Source organism: Mesocricetus auratus, unplaced genomic scaffold (genome assembly GCF_017639785.1).
Source record: "Mesocricetus auratus isolate SY011 unplaced genomic scaffold, BCM_Maur_2.0 Super-Scaffold_100010, whole genome shotgun sequence".
In the NCBI taxonomy this organism is placed as follows: Eukaryota; Metazoa; Chordata; class Mammalia; order Rodentia; family Cricetidae; genus Mesocricetus; species Mesocricetus auratus.
Window position 1 is genome coordinate 40,040,579 of NW_024429194.1, and position 19,744 is coordinate 40,060,322.

At 37.3% G+C, this 19,744-nt stretch overlaps 1 protein-coding gene across 4 annotated transcripts in view; it reads left to right on the forward strand.

Annotated features, from left to right (window-relative positions):
• Erbb4 (erb-b2 receptor tyrosine kinase 4) overlaps positions 1–19,744 on the forward strand; it is a 1,016,453-nt gene that overhangs the window by 952,759 nt on the left and 43,950 nt on the right. For all 4 annotated transcript variants that reach the window (XM_005070538.4, XM_005070537.4, XM_005070539.4 and 1 more), the window contains exons 21-25: positions 5,400–5,555; positions 7,602–7,677; positions 14,226–14,372; positions 17,375–17,472; positions 18,712–18,882. In XM_005070538.4, the coding sequence (XP_005070595.1) occupies positions 5,400–5,555; positions 7,602–7,677; positions 14,226–14,372; positions 17,375–17,472; positions 18,712–18,882 (648 nt within the window). The remainder of the gene's footprint in view (positions 1–5,399; positions 5,556–7,601; positions 7,678–14,225; positions 14,373–17,374; positions 17,473–18,711; positions 18,883–19,744) is intronic.

The window sequence follows — 19,744 nt, forward strand, 5'->3', positions numbered from 1 at the left end:
ATGAAGCATGGTTCGTAAGGTCAAGTTGCCCCACAGATGTAGAAACATTTTATTTAGCACCTGCTGTGTTAAAAGTGTGCTGAATACTAACTCCTACAAAGGAAGTGTGGGTAGTTGTTCTCATGGTCTCCGGAGCTGGCCAGCCTGGGTCATGGCAGAAGCCACAAGGGAGAAGACTAGGTTTCATTTCCAGCCAGTTTTGTATCTTCTTATGATGAACAAACTCTTTTCATTCATCTTCCACTTCCAGGGACTTCATGCAGCTTATTTTTGTCAGTGTTACTTCTAGTAATTATCTGTCTTCTTAGTTGCATCCCGCTAATTCAAAGAATAATTTTATTTTGAAAGAATTTAACAGAAATTTTGACTCTAATGAGCTCTTCAAGTCAGAAAAATCCTGTCTTAATGACTTTATTGTGGAAAACCTTTTATAAGCAATCCAAAGACATTTCAACATTTTAATTCTGGGCGTGAAAGCATGACTAAGGTGGCAGCAGTACCTAATGGCTTAGAAATATGTATCTGCACTGTGGTATCTCTTAGTGACAAAGGAATCATACAAATGTGTTTTGATAATTTAGTAATAACATATGCTTTTATTAGTAGTACTGATTTGGTCAAGTAGATGGGGCCTGGGAAAACTATATAAATTGTCATTTGGTTTTCTGAATTGAGCTCTCAAATTTTTGAGGAAAGCATTGTTTTTCTTGTCAAGCAATAGTAAGATGCAAGATGCTCCGTTATCTAGAGAACTGTTTAATCAAGAATGTTGAAGAACTTTTGGACCTTTGGACTTATTTTTTTTTTTTTTGGTTTTTTGAGACAGGATTTTCCTGTGTAACTTTGGAGCCTGTTCTGGTACTCACTCTGTAGACCAGGCTGGCCTTGAACTCACAGAGATCCACCTGCCTCTGCTTCCTGAGTGCTGGGATTAAAGGCATGTGCCACCAATGCCCAGCTTGAACTTTTCTTTTTATTGTAGAATGTGTCATTTCAAAAGTGTTTTAAGGGTTAGAAGCACAGCTCAACAGTTAAGAATACATGCTGCTCTTACAGAAGAATAGAGTTTGATTCCCAGCACCTACATAGGACTGTAACTCCAGCTTCATGAGATCTGATGCACTCTTCTGACCTCCACGGGCAGCTGCACTAATATGCACATACCCATGTATATACACATAGTTAAAAATGAAATTAATCTTCAAAATCAAAGGAATTTAGTCATTCTGACTGCTGTAACAAAATACTACAAATCAAGTGGTTTATAAATAATAAATATTTCATGGTACTCAAGGCAGGACACTCAATGTGGGTCTGGTGGACACCTAGGAAAAAGATGGGGGACAGGGGACACAAGGATGGACGCCAAGACAAGAGTCTGATCAAGGCGACAACTTCATTCATCCCAAAGGGATTTATATAGGGAAAGGGAGGAGGGGAAGGAATGGGGGGTGTGCTGCAGCTGCATTGAGCCTGGTGGAGCGAAGGTCAGTGGGATGGGTAGGGCATCCTGTGTCCTCTGGAAACCTAATTGCAGATTCTAACTTTATCTTTCACATTCCACTTTCTATTGTTTAAGCCTAAGTCCTAGATGAGCCGCAGGTCTGTTTCCGGAATTTGGCAGGTAGCAGGGTGGTCCAGAGTCACATACTCTCTATGAGGGTTGGGTCACATCTTCTCTTATGAGTATGTGAGGCAGCCATTTCTGGTTGATGGCCAGAGGACCCTGACACTGCACCCTACATTTTCATCGGATTGTTTGGTGTTTTGGTCACTAGCTTCTTGAGTTCATTGTATATTTTGGAAATCATCCCTCTGTCAGATGTGGGTTTTGTGAAGATCTTTTCCCATTTTGTGAGCTGCCATTTTGTCTTGTTGACTATGTTCTTTGCCTTACAGATGCTTCTCGGTTTCAGGAAGTCCCATTTATTAATTGTCGATCTCAATGTTTGTGCTACTGGTGTTATGCTCAGGAAGCAGTCTCCTGTACCAATGCATTCAAGTTACCTCCCACTTTCTCTTCTAGAGATTCAGTGTGGCTGGATTTATGTTGAGGCCTTTGATACATTTGGACTTAAGTTTTGTGCATGGTGATAGATATGGACCTATGTTCAATCTTCTACATTCATGCATCCAGTTATGCCAGGACCATTTGTTGAAGATGCTTTTTTTTCATTGTATAACTTAGCTTCTTTGTCAAAAATCAGGTGTTCATAGGTTTGTGGGTTAAAATCAGGGTTTTCAATTCTATTCTATTGGTCTACCTGTCTACTTTTGTGGCAATACCAAGCTGTTTTCAGGACTATGGTTCTATAATAGAGCTTGAAGTCAGAGATGGTGATGCCTGCAAAAGTTGCTTTATTGTACAGGGTTGTTTTGGTTATCCTGGGTTTTTTGTTTTTCCGTATAAAGTTGAGTATTTTTCTTTCAAGGTTTGTGAAGAATTGTGTTGGAATTTTGATGGGGATTGCATTGAATGTGCAGATTGCTTTTGGAAAGATTGCTATTTTTACTATGTTGATCCTACCTATCCAAGAGCATGGGAGATCTTTCCATTTTCTGGTCTTTGTTGGGGTCATCCTTGTGGATCTCTGGACATTTCCCTAGTATCAAATTTCTGTTTAAACCTATACTGGCTCAGTCTATTAAGGTATCTCTTTTCTTGTTCTACTCTATTTTTACCCGTGACTCAATCTTCCTGATCCCTCATGTACTCCTCCCCCTCCTCTTCTCCCCTTCAATTCTTCTATATATAAATTAAATAAACATAAAATATCATTTAAGAAATATATTAAAATGTGCTTTCGAATGTTAGTTGAATGAATTGCCATACATTCAAAACAAAATCACTTTCTTTTTATATTATTCAATTACCAAGGATGAACCTTTCATCCTGTGACTGTGCCTTGAAATTATCCTTTCCTTTGTTGTCCTTTGGTCTCATTCAGTAGAAGAATCAGTCACTTACATGTGTAGAATCCAGGGAAATGGTAAAAGCAGAGGGAGGCAATACAGGGTGGTAGAATCTTGAATAACTGGAGACCAGGTGTTCTCAGTGTGGCACAACTGTTGTTCAGTTAAAAAGAACAACCCTTGCCTTGTATGGAACTAAGAAAATAAATGTAAATGTCTAAAATTTATAGACGATCAATTCACAGCTAACATTTCCAGCCTTGTCAAGGCTTGCATATTCTGGCAATGGTTCCTGCCTTTGGTTCCATTTGTTTACAATCCAAATCCATTTCTGAATTGGCAACAGAATGAGGTTTCCAGGATTGCAGAAAAATTTGGACAACCATCCCCTTTAAATGTCGACTTTCTAATCACCTCAGTGTAGACTGTAAAATGCAGAGGTCAAAACTCGCATTAAGTCCATGACATACACATGGGCTTCTTGGATCTCTTCTTGCTGTTTCAGTCTCACTGCTCACAACTGGTCCTCCCGTGGGTTACAGACTAACATGCCTTTGGCCAAGTGTACATGTTCCTTGCTCCCTTTGCCAGTCTTTCCTTCCAAGCCTTAGCCTGCTGTGGATACCCATCTCAGTTCTCTCTATGCTTGGCAGACTGTTCCTCAGGATACAGATTTTTTTAAATGTCCTAAAGGCTCCTTGCCTTATGCATCAGTTTTTATTTATTTCTTCCCACTTTAGTAATTCACCTTGTCATCTTTTAATGTGCAGATCTCATCTGATTCTTTTTTACCTCCCCCAGTAGCAGCCCAGTGTGGAGAAACTAATGTGTGCTATGTTTATACGGAGATCTAAATATCATTATATTGACAACATGTTTGCTCTGTCTTGATATGTAGGTAGTAATAAAGGAAATGGTGGGGGTGGGGTTTTTATGAATATTTATGAAAAGGAAGGATTTGGAAGGATGTGAAAATATGTCATCTCCAAGGCAATAAACTTACTTAATTCTGACTCTCTACGTCCTGAACGAACTGTATGTTCTTGGTTTTACCTTATTTTGGGAATATCCTACCTTAGGCTCTAAAATAGTACTATTTAGAAAACAGGTCAGAAATCCCATAAATACTATTTGTGAGTTGATTTCAGAAAGCACCAATAAATGTGGTGTCACCTAGCTGTTGACTGATTGGACCATATGAGATGGTATCTCCACCAGTTGTATTTGATGGGCATTTCTGTGGTGGCTGGCTCCTGCAGCTGTGTGAGGCAATCTTCTCTTTACACTACACCGGGTATACAGTTCATAATGTTCTGACCTATGTGATTTATGTGTCTATTTTCCCCAGCTTTTGTTTTGATATCAGAAACCATTAATCCTTCAGAGCTGTGTGGTTGTAACGCTAGCTGCCAACAGCAATGATTTGAAATTGGAATGGGAATGTGCTCCAGCCTTTTATTATAATTCTGATATGCTTTCGAATGACCACATTTTACAGCTGGAAAAAAAAGCAAATATAAAATGTACCTGAATTCCTCAGTGGAAAAAAACATGTTCACTCTTACTTAATCTAGGCCTGAGTTTTCTTACCTTATCTTTATATAAACTTTGTATATAAGGTACAACAACACTTATCTTCCTACTTGCTAAAATATAACTAATAAACAAATTATTATTTCTATGGATCAACATTCTCTTGAATTTGTATAGAGATTAACATTTTTGTATGATGAAAAATACCAAGCTTTCTCTCCTACTAACCCATCTCATTAGCAATCAGCAATAAATTTTATTTTTAATTTCCTTGTGTCGTTTTATAGAGATAACATATTAAAGACTAATTGGTGGGTCATTATAAATATGTACTCTTACTCTTTAGTTACCATAATGACAACTAATGTCATAGAAGCCTTTTATTTAAAATTAGACTCTCACGAACCCCTAGGGTATCCTTTATTCTGTGCATAATGAGTGAAAAAAATATAATTCTTCAGCCTTGAGAGAATCCATGCAAATGATTTTGGTGATTTTAGTGCCATTAAACATTGAATGAAAGGTTTAGTAGTTATGAATCGCTGTGTTTGTTTGGAGTGACTATGTGGGAGGAAGGTGACACTAAAGAAAAACTATAGAGAAGAAAAGGACAAGGGGTATGTAGGTCAGTCCATGTATATGTTAGCTTATCTCCTAAGACACCTGCAAACCTCACTAATGAAAATGTTTCTCAAGGATATCCAGTCCCAGAGAAAACCAGGCATACACTTAGCCCATTTTCAACTAATTCATTCTTCTTCAAAGGAGCAAAAGTCCAAAACTTATCTGTGGTTTGCCACATCCCACAACACATTTTTTTTATCTTTTTTCGTTAATTTTTAAATGCATTCCAGGATTCTGCCTTCACTTTGAGAAATGAAGTATCTCATTTTATACCACGAGAACTTCAGATACTAAGTAACTCCCTTTGTGGGACTTGATTTCTTTTTCAGGGAATGATGTACCTGGAAGAAAGACGGCTTGTTCATCGGGATCTGGCAGCTCGTAATGTCTTAGTAAAATCCCCAAATCATGTGAAAATCACAGATTTTGGATTAGCCCGACTCTTGGAAGGAGATGAAAAGGAATACAACGCTGATGGTGGCAAGGTAGGTATGGTTGAGAGCAACATTTCTTGAAAATGTAGTAATAGTAATGACTCTAATAATAACAACTGTGTGATGATTCTTGGGTACTCAGAATATGAACCTTTAACACAGGCCATAAACATTGTCCCATTGGTCCTGTGACTATAAAACTATTATACAATGGCAGTTTCCTATGTCCTGAGAAGCTTAGGGACTCCCAACCATCATAATTCATCTGGAATTCTCACTTCTAATCTTCCTAGCATCAAAAAATGTCACCTTGCAATTGCAGAGTATAGTTGCTTTGATTTCACTTTAGTGAAATGATTATACTATAGTGAATGATTTACCTACATTGCTTATCACTTGACTGTCCAATAAAATACAAGCTAAGCTACTAATATTGAAGAAAGTTGAATCCAGTTACATCTTTAGCTGTCTTTTCCAATCCCCCAACTCATGTTCTGCCTGACAACTGTGTATCTACATGTCACCCTCACCATATGGTTTCACCCATATCTTAGTTATAAGTCTTTTTTATTTTTTGCTGATTAATCTACATTCTTGGCTAATCAATTAGGGAAATTTGTATGTGAAGATCCATTTTACTTGACCTGGAGAAACCTGTTAGATCAAGTTAATGATGCAAACCCATGAAAACTTAACCCCTAGTGAACTATGAAGCTTGGATAAAAAGGATTATTTACATATATGAATCTGTTAATTATATACATTACTTTTACCACAAATAAATATTTGCAATAATAGACTTCTAAGTACCTTGCATTGATTCATCCTAGATCTTTACATAATCGTCTATATTCAAATTATACCACAAAGTAAGATAACAAAATTTTATAAAATACAAAAATTTCATGGTTTAGAAATAATCTGACCTTTCCCTGATCTTATCAGCTTATTTTGTCTGTCTACTACCAAACTACGGTGACTTGAAATAACAGCTCTTAAATTCTCAGCAACATTTCTCAGAAATAGCAGTCTATAAATCACATGACTTCACCTGTCTTAAGAACATACAACTGTAAGGTTTGTCTAAAGCAAGATTCATTATAGCCTTAAGTGCCTGGTCACCATTAAGTCTTTATCAAGCCACCTATGATTTAAACTTACTTCTATAGCACGGTGTCCATAGTCCATAAAGCCTGCTAACTCCTTGCCCATAGGGAAATTACTTTCAATGTGTCTTCTGTTCCTTTTCACTGAATCCCATGATTCTGTCATAGAGTTACCTTGGTGTCACCTTGGTGAGCAGCCAACCTCATGATTTCAAATGCTTATTTAGTTTTAAGCTTTCAACTGCAAAGTAGAAGTGTTTATCGTTATTCCATAGAATCTAATTATATCCCAAGCTACTTAATGCTGCCCTTTGAGTTGAAACACATTCTGCTGACCCATCATCCGCAGAGTATGTGGGTTGAGTGTTTTTCTTGTAGTGATGATGGATTTGTGCTGATCCTCTCACATTCTTTTATATTCCTAGTTCCTATTTTGAAAATGGCACATATTTTCAGTTCTGGCTAGCCCAGGCAAGGGAGATCATTTGTGGCTGGGAAACAACGCAAAGCTAACTATGAAATTCATGATTTTAGAGTATTCAGTGGCCAGAAGAGGAAGTGGGGGCAACTGAAGAAAAAACTCCATTCTATCTGTGGTCAAAAATATATCTGAAGGAGAAATGGGATCACTGAAAATGGAGGAAACTCATTTATTGGAAAACATAATACAGAAACATTTTTAATTTGATAGTGTCAGTCATAATACTAGCTCTTAATTTAAATACCACATATTAAGAAATAAAGCTGTTGAGATGTTGGATTTTCTTTTTATTGTTTATGACCGTTTAAAATATACCCTTTGGATAATTTACTTCATAGATTTTATAAATTTCAATTCACTTGTCCCCTGTCTTGAAAAACAACTAGTTTATAGCTATGGAAACACCATCAAAAATATAACTGAGGTCAGACCAGAGACTAGCATTTAGAAAATATAAAAATTATTTCTTGCGTGATTTTTTTAATAATTCAATTTTTATTCCTTCTATAGATGCCAATTAAATGGATGGCTCTGGAATGTATACATTATAGGAAATTCACTCATCAAAGTGACGTTTGGAGCTATGGTAAATAAATCTTTATCAATTTGATCTTTTAAAGAAAAATATGTTTATATCATACCTCATACAAAATACATAAAGGCATATATATAGTACTGGAAGCACTTACTTATAGGCTTAACTCCCTAAAGCAATTAACTATTAATTAAAAAGCTAAACACCCCAAATCACAATTTTATGTATTTTTTGTGATATTTTCTGTTCTTCTATGATGTAAAATATATTATCACTGCTAAATTTTATGCTATAAGCTCTTGTTTGATACAATTTGTCTGATTAATCTGTTTATTCTTACACAAACAGAAAAACTGGCCAATGTTAGAAACAATTTCTTAGAATCTCATGACCTTAATTTTCAACAGTTCTTTGGTCATATAACTTTGAAGTGATCAGTGTGAAGGGGTAAAACAAACAAAACCATATTTTTGTTTGTCTGTTTGATTTTTAGTTAAAAGAATATATGTCCTATGGTAGAAAACATGGTTATTGTGGCAACAAGGAGCAACTAATGAACTCAGTAAAGTAATTATGAAAGTGGTGACAAGAGAACATTGCTAATTGTGGATTTGATTTTCATTTACAAACTTTTTAGATGACAGAAAGGTTAAATGAATGATAGGCAAGAGACATTAGTATTTGTGATTAGAACATTTTTCTTTACATTGAACTCAGTTGTTGAAGTGAGCTAGTTAGTAACTTGTTTGTGCTTACAACTTCGTACACCTACAACATAACTAGAAGGGTTCAATGCTTTGTGTAAATTTAAATATACCACATAAAACTAGTGTCAATTGGTAATAAAACCACAAAGCCTCTAGACCTGTAAGATGACTCCAAAGGTAAAGGAGCTTACTGCCAAGCCTTATGGTGTGAATTCCATCCCCAGAACCCATATGGTAGAAGGAGAACACGAAATCTTTCAAGTTGTCCTTGGATTTCCACTATCTCCTGTGGCATGTGCAGACCCCCACATTCGCACACACAATAAATAAATTTATGTAAAAAAACAAAGAAAAAAAAAAAGAAATACAATCCCTGGTGTGACTACTAGAGTTAACTTTCAACTTGATAGTGTCCAGAATCACCCTGGATATTTGCTCTAGGGAATCACTATGACTGTGGGATACTATCTTGAACACATGCATTGAGACAAGAAAATCTACCCACTGTGAGCGGAATCATCTTCTTGACAAGACATCCTACATCATATAAAGTGGACAAAGTGCACTGAGTGCATTCATACCTCCTTGTCCCCTGATAGTGGATGTGATGCGACCAACTGCTTCAGGCTCCTGCTGTCTTGACATTTTCACTATGAGAAATTATTCCCTGAACTGTGGGTGAAAATAACCCCCTCCCCATAAGTTTCTTTAGTCAGAGGATTCTTTCAAAGAAACAGGAAATGAAACTGAGACAGTAACTGGTGCCAAGAAATGGAGCTTTTGTTGTAATAAACCTGACGTCACAGATTTTAGTCCTTTGGAACTGTCTGTTGTTGTTTGGTTTGGTTTCTTGTGGGGAGGAGAGTGGAAGGGCTTAGAGATTTGGGCCAGAAAGGTCCTTGAATACTCTAAGAAGGGATTGATGGGTTATTCTGGTAGGAGTGTGGAAGACAGCAATGACAAGAAATCATAAATAGTAGAAGCCTACATTAAGGCTGCTATAGAAGGGAACAACGAATGGGAGAGAAGCCATTCGTGTGCTGTTTTGACCAAGAATCTGTCTTTATTTTGCCTGTTGCCTGAGAAATGGAGTGAAGCTCAATTGAGAAATGACAGACTGTTATATTTGGCAGAGAAAAATCGTAGGACATGGGAACATTCAGGCTGTGTTACTATGACCCTTAAAGATCAGGGTATCACTGAAGAAAAGACAACTGCACTGCATTAGAACAATGGGAGGGGTGTCCTGAGAGCAAAAGCACACTCATCAGATATGCCAACTTGAGAGGATCCAAGTTCATTTCAAGGAGGAAAGCCTAAACAGGAGGGGGTTCCCTGTTCCTTGAAAGCATCTGCCTAGGAGAGTTTCCCCAGGGTCATCACACAGAAGTGGACAAAGCTGTGGTCCGGTAGGTCCAAGCCCTTTCTCAAGCTGGTGACAGAGCATGGCAGTGTCACCTACAGCCTGTGGTCATGGACAAGAGACAAGGCACAGAGATGTATGGCTGAGATAGAATTCCAGAGAGGCCTTTGTGTGAAGGTAAACCCTCAAACGCTGGGGAGACTGGTGTATCCGAGAAGGCAGGACCATGGGACATACAAAAGTGTGGGATGCAGACATGGAACAGAACCAGCTCAGGAAATAATCTGTGCGCTGAAGTCGGCAGAACAGAAACTGTGAGGGGTGGTGCTGCTCAAGCCTTTTGAAACCCAGCTAATTACATTATCAGATCCAGATGCCAGACATGGAGCTTCAGGATGCAGAGTTTGCCCCGCTGGATTTTTGCTTTGCTCTGGTGTAGTTTTTAGTGCTCTTTGTTTGTTTGTTTAGTTTTCATGCTGGGCTCCAATTCTTCCATTTTGAATTAGACAAATTTACTCTGTGCTATTATTATATGTTGGAAGTACATAATTTTTTTTTAAAGAAGAGCTCACAATTAGGAAACTTTGGACTTTTAAAGTTTTGGAATTGTTGAAGACCATAGAGACTTTAAGGTTGAACTGCATACATTTTAGTTTATAAAATCATCAGGAGGATACGGGGGCAAAGAGGGAAAAGTTACAGCTTAACAGGGATGTGTTCTGATTTCAAATTGATAAAGGGTAGAGTTGTAATAGTTAGTGTTTCTAGTCAACTTACAGAATGTAGAATTGCCTGGGAGTGAAGCTCTGGGATGCCTGTGGCAATTATCTCGAGAGAGAGCCCATCCCCTAGACAAGGTCTTTTGGACTTTAAGAAGAGGAGAAGGCAAGCTGAGGACTACTGTGCGTACATTAGTCTCTCTCTGTCTCCAGATTGTGGACATGGTATAACCAGCTGCTTCCAGCTCCTGCTGCCTTGACTTTCCTACTATAAACTGTGAGGTGAAATAAACTCTTTTCCCCTTATGTTGCTTACATAAAAATATATTATCACACCATACTACAATCATAGACCCAGAGAGTCTGGGTAACAAGGAGGGCCCAAGGAGGGAATGTGTGGATCTCCCTGGGAAGGGGAAATAGAGATCTCCTGAGTGGACTGGGCAGGGGATGGCAACCTTGGAGATTGGAGTGGAGGGTGGGTGGAGAAGGTGGATGCTGAAAGAGTTGACTGGACATGGGGGTTTTATGGTTGGGTAGAAGATTCCCATGAGTCTAAAAGGATGACCCCAGCTAAGATTCCTGGCAGTAGTGGACGCATAGCCTGACTGCCCAGCCCCTGTGATCTGATTGGGAACTACTCCTGTTGTCATCAGGAGAGCCTTCATCCAGTGACTGAGGGAGGCAGATGCAGAGACCCAAGGTCAAACATTGGACCAAGTTTTAGGAGTCCTGCTGAGGAGAAGGAGGAGGGATTGTAGAAAACAGGGCTCAGGAACATCACAGGAAAACCCAGAGATGCCTCTAACCTGGCTCATGGGAACACACAAAGTCTGAACCAACAAGGAAGCCTGCATGGGACCGACTTAGGCTCTCTGCATTTATGTGACTGTTGTGTAGCTTTGACTATATGACTTCTGTCCCTGGTCCTTTGGCTGGCTCTTGGGAGCCTGTTCCTCATGATGGCTTATGTAACCCAGCCTGAATAAAGGACTATGTGCTTAGTCTTAAGGCAGCTTGATATGCCATACTTTGCTGATAACCCACAGGAGGCCTACCCCCTTCTGAGTAAAAACAGAGGAGGGGTGGATTGAGGGGGGTCAGAGGAGAGGAGGGTGGAGTAGGAGGATAGGGGAGAGGGGATGCTGCAGTTGGGATGTAAAATAAATAAATAAGAATTTTAAAATATACTATTACACAACTAGAAGAGAAACTACGACTAGTTAAAGGTGATCATGAAATTTAAAAGCACAGTACAATGTATTTTATTTAATCATGGCTGTTTTACCTGTTTTCATCCATCAATATAAATAAATATTTAATTCATTTAATAACTATAGAACTTACAACATTTACCTAAAAATGGATATATGGAGAGAGAGAGAGAGAGAGAGAGAGAGAGACAGAGAGAGACAGAGACAGACACAGAGACAGAGACAGAGACAGAGAGAGAAAGACCCAAGACATTTCAACACAAATTTCCCTATATCTATGTCATAAGTGATGTTAAATTTTCCAAGAAGGTCATATATATTATAATTTGGAAGTAAGAAATGTGTGTTTATGGTTTAGACAAATGCAAGACAAACATTTAACCAAGCTTAATTATTAAATAACCTTAAACAATCAATAAAAAAGCAAATATATCACATGTATATGACAGACTCATATGTGCTACAGATTAGAATGTATGCTAGTATTTATGTAAGTAGTGCAGATGTAGATTAGCATAAGAATGTGATAATGAGAATTTACATCAATACTATTACAGATTAACATTTCATTTTACTACATTCTAATATATACATATGCTTTCCTTTCCCTTTTTGAATTTGTGTTTCATTAAATTTGAAGGTGGTAATCTGACTCTAGCAAGTTGCTCATGACCTCAAATCAAACAAAAAAAACAAATATCAAAAAAGAGTCATGTTTTTAATACTACAGTTTGACTTTTAGAGAAGTCTTGTGACTCTGGCTATCACAATTTTATTTTGGATGAGTTCAAACTTGCGCTGGTTGTACAGTGCACGTTAACAGACAGACTCACAGTGCTGCTTTGTGTTGCAGCCTCTCAGCGTATTTTCATATGGCATCTTCAGATTATTATGATATGCCGTAGTTGATTGCAAGAGTCATAGGTGGCAGAGATTGCTGCATATCCTTGTTTATAATGTGTTTATGATGAAAATTAGCACTGACTACATTTTTCATATGTACAGAATATGCATCAGTTGTGATATATCTTAAAGGTGATGAAATTGCAACATGTTTTCTCATGTTTCTCCTATAGTCTGTCTGAGATTTCTCTTTATATGCAGAGTTATCTCTTTTAACATTCACTGTGCCACTACTTCCGAAAGATTTAGTTACATTATCAGAAGCAGAAATTTGGGCATTTAGTTTTGTACTTATTGGCATTATATTTACATAGTATTTTTATGTTTTAATATGTAATGGTTTTTAGATTTTGCTTATTTTGGAGATTTGAAAATACCTATGTTGCTTTAGCAATAGCAAACATGGGTTCAACAAAATGTTTCCTTTGTGTGCATGTCCTGAGTGCATAGGAATGTGTGCGTGTATGTGTGTTTGTATGTATATACACTATACTGTGGTTGACTTACTTAAAAACAGTCATCAGCATTTTATTTGCCTTCCATTGAAGTGTAAACAATGGCTTTCTTGAGCAACTAGCTCTTGATATAAAAAATAAGAATCTAGGAAATGTCCATCTGCTGTATGTGACAATAAAAAAATTATGGGATGTAAATATTAACAAAATAATCCAATCACTGTTAATGATTCTATTCTGAAAGGTAGTTTGAAGTTTACACATATCTATATTTTATTTCAGGCAGTGACTGACATACCAGTTTGAATAAATAAGCATTACAGATATATTCAGAAACCATAGCCCCAATTAATGGATTTTACACTAAAATAAATCCATGTATGCATCAATCAACACTCATATTGTAACACTACCATGATCACATAGCTATTTCTATTTTAAGAGTTTTTGGCCAAAAGATAAGACTCAGTGATAGGGAATTTACCTATTATAGTAAAGAAGTAATCTTTAGTATATGGCTGCTTCTGTTCTTGGTGTTTAATTTCATTTTATTTTCTCTGTTAGTCCGCGCTCTAGTGGTTCAAAAAACATCATTATCGTAGAAATAAGCTATTCATTGTTTTCATCATTTCTCATTTCAAAAGGATACTCATTCCTGTATATCTGTCTTCCATATGGCTTGATCCTCATGCAGACTCCTGTACATGCTAAATGACTTTTCTTTGTGTTGGCTGAACAGTGAGCCACAAGCTTTGTTGTAACAACAGACATCTTCAACATTCTGTAACTACCAGCTCAGTCTTTGATGGCTTCTTCTGCCAAAAGGCTAATTTAAAAATTTATCCATGTCAGCCTTTTCCTGACTTCATATTTACTTGATATTGGACATGTGTATACAGTAAAGGAATGTATGTTGAATTTTAATGTACATGAAGCAATTTTCATCGGTAAGCATTGTCATTACCCATAGGTAAAAATGGGGACCTTGTTTAATTTCTAGTATTGGTTCTAAGTTTTTCTTGTTACTCATTAAAAATTCTAAGGCAATAGTAAGAGAATTCTTACTGTGAATTTTCCCAGGAGGGGTTAGCATTGGAATTGTTGAAGTGAGTGAACAAATATGAAGGAGTTTCCTTTAAATTTCTTAAAATATGTTTTCATTTAAAGAGGAATTTTACATATTTTCATTCAAAATTTTAATGGCAATTTGCTTATATGTGGATTTTGTTTTCAATTAGGTGTCACAATATGGGAACTGATGACCTTTGGAGGAAAACCCTATGATGGAATTCCAACCCGAGAAATCCCTGATTTATTAGAGAAAGGAGAACGTCTGCCTCAACCTCCCATCTGCACTATTGATGTTTACATGGTCATGGTCAAATGTAAGACTGGAAAATAATTTTACTACCTGCATCATTATCCTTAATAAAATAACAGTTTAGATGGTTCTGGCTGCAAAATATTTCTCTGCTTTGGAAAACAGCATCAAGAATATTTACAAAAGCAGAATATAAATGCCTGTTTGTTGTGATTACACTATAGTATACACTATACTGTGGTTGACTTACTTAAAAACAGTCATCAGCATTTTATTATGAAATAATAACATGCTTCAAAACTACAAAGTAAAAAATATGTAGTTCTTACTCCTCTAATTTTCATAATTTCCAGGCCTATCAAACTTTGTCATAGAGATAATTATTTATTAGTAATAACATTAATGTTAATCTTTATGGGAAAATATCTAAACATCACTGATAGTCTACAACTGATTTAATTGGTTATAGATTTAATCATAAGTAAATTAGCAAAGCAGGTTGGGAATCAGAAGAGGTAAATCTGCATTGAAGTAAAGATTATAATATTTACTTTTTGATTTGATCGTTCGTTTACATCAAATGTTCTTACTTTTCCTTCCATCCCTATACCCCAGACACATATGTATTATAATGTGTTTTAGAAGCCTAGACTCTTAATTTTAATAGAATTAAATAAGTCCCTGGGGTTTCTGACTTAATTTAAGTGAGATTAACAGGCAGTCATCTCTCTTGTGTAATCTCAGGTTTTCCAGTTTTGATTTACATAGGGTTAAAGAAAGACACAGAGTGGTGAAGGTGAATAAGCATTTTATTAATAAGAGACTCAGAGACGCTGGGCCCAGGTCTTCTCATGTTTATATTCATGACATGTGTGATCCATTCTGACAGGAAGGGAAGGAATAAAAAATGTTCCTTGCAGTGCAGGTCAGCATGCCCTTTTCTCTAAGCATAGTCTTATTTACTCAATATTTAGTTAGAGAGAAACAAATATCTCACTGTGAAGTTAACCTTTTTTGGCTCCAGTAGCTTTGTCATTAGCATCTTGGCATTAACAATCGTTTTTGGAAATGAATACCCATAAGAAGCAGAGTGTTTGAGCTTAGGAGAGGTGACACAAAGGATGCATAAGATGATACCCTGGGTTTCCAGAACAAGAACAAAAAATTAACTCTTTGGAAATAGAAAAAAAAAGAAAGAAAAGATCCCTAGCTGTATTAGATCAGGCCTTGTTTACTCGATGTCCTGAAGAGAGCTTAAAAACATTCATATCTTGTGTGATAATTTGATACCATAATCAGCATCAGCTGTGATTTGAGTACCACAATGTGACGGTGGAAAGACAGGCAAACATTTTGCCTTATTAGGTAATGCACATTGAGAGTTTTACCGTTTGGTTTTCCCTTTCCCCTGGAGGTTTCAGGCTTTAGAAAGGGATCATTTGGCAAGGTAATCAAAGGAAGCTTGGTGCTGTTATTCTTGTCATCTCATCAGCTAAATGCAGGCAGTTAAGATCTGTTTTTATCTAAACTCCCAGCTAAAGAATCCCACCTACCTTGAAAACTGGTAGTTTTGTTCTGGGAGAGCTAATATTAAGATAACCTAATAGGCGTTGCTGAACACACACTGCAAATCATTTTGTATTTTTCTTCTCGCCAGGAACAAACTGGCAAAAGGTAGTTGCTTTCAATTCCCCATTTCAACCTTTGGCCACTGTACTATAATGACAATATTTTCTACCATGTATTCTTGATATACAACTTCACATTTTATCTCAATTATCTTGTCTATAAGCATCAAAGAGTGTTTTTAAAACATTATCTCTACACTCCAAAACAAGAGCAACAAAAGCTGAGGTGCTAAAATTTCCCATAGTTAGCTTGGAATCTATTTTCAAGGGCAAGAAATAATTTGAATAGGATCGGTAAAATGAAAATTGGGTTTCCACAGAGAAGATTCAGCAGTTAAGAGCTTGTGCGGCTCTAGCACCAGACTCAAGTTTGGATTTTTTTATTTTATTATTTTAATTTTAAATAGCTTGCTTCACATGTCAATTCCAGTTCCCTCTCCCTCCCCTCCTCCCACACCTCCCCACCACCCCCTAGCCTCCCACTCTATTGCCACTTCCTTCCACATAGGGGATATCTAGAGTCTGTCATTTCACTCAGGGTAGGGTCCAGGCACTCCCTTAAGAGTCCTGGCTGAAAGAGCATCCCTCTTTGTGTTATGACACACGAAGTCCGTTTGTATGCCAGGGATAAACACTGATCTACTGCCCAGGGCCCCATAGGTTGCCCGGGCCTCCTCACTGACTCTCACACTCAGGGGGTCTGGATCAGTCCCATGCTGGCCTCCCAGATGTCGGTCTAGGGTCCAAGAAGAGCTCTGCCTTGTTCAGATCAGCTGTCTCTGCTGGTTTTGCCAGCCCATTCTTTGCTAATTTGCTCATCGCTCCTCTCTCTCTGTCACTGGGTTCCTTGGGTTCAGTTCAGTGTTTAACTGTGGGTGTTTGCCTCTGCTTCCATCAGTCACTGGATGAAGGTTCTAGGATGGTTATAGACATCAAGTTTATTATCAGGAATGGGCATTTAAGGTGGTCTCTCCACTTTTGCTTAGCTTGCCAGTTGTTGTCATCCCTTTCGATCACTAGAGGTCTCAATGGTGCCAGATCCGTCTTCTAACCTATGATTCCTTCTTCCCCCTATTCTATCCCCCACTCTGATGCCCAAGTCAGGCAACTCACAACCAGCTCCATGTTGATTCAATACCCTTTCCTGGTTACCTGCACACATATGCACATACCTAGAAATAGACACATAATTAAATCTAAGTTATATTTTTATTCTTGCCTTTATTTTTATAGTATATTGCATTCCATGATGTCATGATCCTGAGTTACAGCCTTATCTAATTGCCTACTTCTTTCACCAACTTTCTTTCACTGAACTTCTTGCTGATTATTATTTAAAAAACAATACCTTTCACATCTTGCCTTTATTTTTCGAAATTTCAATGTCACTTTCTCCAAGTATGGATACACTAATGCTTTCCTCTGCATTAATTGCCAGGTTGGATGATCGATGCTGACAGCAGGCCTAAATTCAAGGAACTGGCTGCTGAGTTTTCAAGGATGGCTAGAGACCCTCAAAGATACCTAGTTATTCAGGTTAGTCATTCTGACTTTGCTGGAAACATCCAATAATCAAATGACTGTGTGAATAATCTAGGAATTGTTGGATCTGGATATGGTTCTATTAACTGAGACAACAAAGGCCATATATATACGGTCATAAAACTAGAAATGACCATGACAAAGGAAAAAGAGGTCTTAAGGGAAAGGTAATTAGGGAGAAGAAGGTAATAAAATACATACGAAACAGAAATAGAAAGACTACTTGGAAAAGGCCGGGCATGAACATGCAGGTGAGAGCTGTGCAAGACGATGGTAAACAAAGGCTAAGTATGAATGAAAATACCATAGCAGTGCCATTAATTTATATGCCAATTTTAGAAGTACAGATGGACTATTTTATTGGAAGGGGTGCGTAGTATTCAAGTAATAACTCAATACAAATGAATTGATGCCTATTTAAGTTAAACAACACACCAAAAGAACATTTTTCTATTCAACACTAGGAATCAAACAGATTGGATCATTTAATTAACGTAGCAGTTTCTCTGTCATTATTTTCACCTGAAGCCTACACAGTTATACCTTGAGCATTCAGGACTATCATTCTTTACTGAAAGGAACCTTTACCTTCAAGCTGACTAACATGAAGACAAATCAGACTTTAGAAGACAATGATTTTCAGTCATTTTCCCCACAAATTAGCTTCCACAAACTGAAATTGTTTACCAAATATTTAAGAAATGATAAGTAGAATGAAGTTTAGCAAGGGTTTTATATCCCTTCCAAGCTCATATATCGTCTCTGTCACTATACTATGCACTGTACTATGATTTTTGCACGGCCTCAATTTAACAATAATGCCATTTCACTATGAGACAAGCCATGGCTGTCTGTATCCTGACTCAGCAGCCCCAGTGAAGCCATTTTAAATAAAAACTGCCTCTTATTGTCTGTTCTTAACCCATGCACCTCCTTAGTAGTGAACTCTCATTCTCAGATCGGAAGCGAGTTGTGGCACCCTTGAGACATGAGCATCATCTGCCCTCATTCTCTTTTTCTTCTTCTGTTGTTTTCTTGTATTCCATTTCCTACCTTTTAATATCTAACCATAATATGGGCTCCTTTTGGCTGGTGGTTAAGCTAAAGATGTTTTGTAGTGATCACACGGATTCTCCAGCTCTTTTATTTTTCGGTCCTATAAACGTACTAATGAAGCCACATGTTATGAAGGAAAGAACATTGATTTGCACATATCTTTGGGCAATCTTTTAGGGTGATGATCGTATGAAGCTCCCGAGTCCAAATGACAGCAAATTCTTCCAGAATCTCTTGGATGAAGAGGATTTGGAAGACATGATGGATGCTGAGGAATACTTGGTCCCCCAGGCTTTCAACATCCCTCCTCCTATCTACACGTCCAGAGCAAGAATTGACTCCAATAGGGTAAGAAGCAATTAGACACAAGTACCATGTTATTTCTGAGAAATAAATTTGTATACATTGATTGCAAGCATAAAAATTTTCAAATAACTATACAGATTACTAGATTAATACTGCATTTTAGATGTCAAAAGCACACTGTACCAACAAAGGATATGCCAAGGTCACCATAGATAACTTTGGAAGTTAAGCATAGACAATAAAGTATGTATCCTAAGATACCACCATTTCAAAAGAAATCATCTTATCCACCTTAAATTAAACAAATTTTAATTGTTAAGAACCAAACTAGTAAGACTTCATATGGTAATGAAAATTCTTACCAACTATGCATTTATTTTCTTTAAAATATTACAGTATACCATAATGTTAATGGCATACTAGCACAACTTTTTAACTCACTGAAGAAACATTCACATTTCAAATATTAAATCCACTGTACATGAGTCTCAGTTTTTCACTAAGTGCTGTCGGCCCATCTGTTTGTTTTTGAAGATTCACTTGTCAGAACTGGAGAGATGGCATCAACAAGTGTGTACTGCTTTCACAGAAAAGTTCTGATCCCAGAATCCATGTCAGGCAGGTGAAAACCCCAGCTATTGGAGATCTAGCACCCTCTTTTGGTATCTGGGGGCAGCTGCACTTAAAACATTCATTTTAAATAAAATGAATCTTTTTAAAGTAGTTTTAATTAAAAAGTAACTTGTCCACTCAACACGTCAGTGCCTCTGCTTATGAGATGTTACCACACATTAGAAAGTCAAGGAATTTCTCTATAACTCGTGATTTTAAAAAATATCTAGGTGTCCTGATAGTAAGGAAATGAAACCAACCTAGATGACCATCAAGAGATGAAAGGATAATG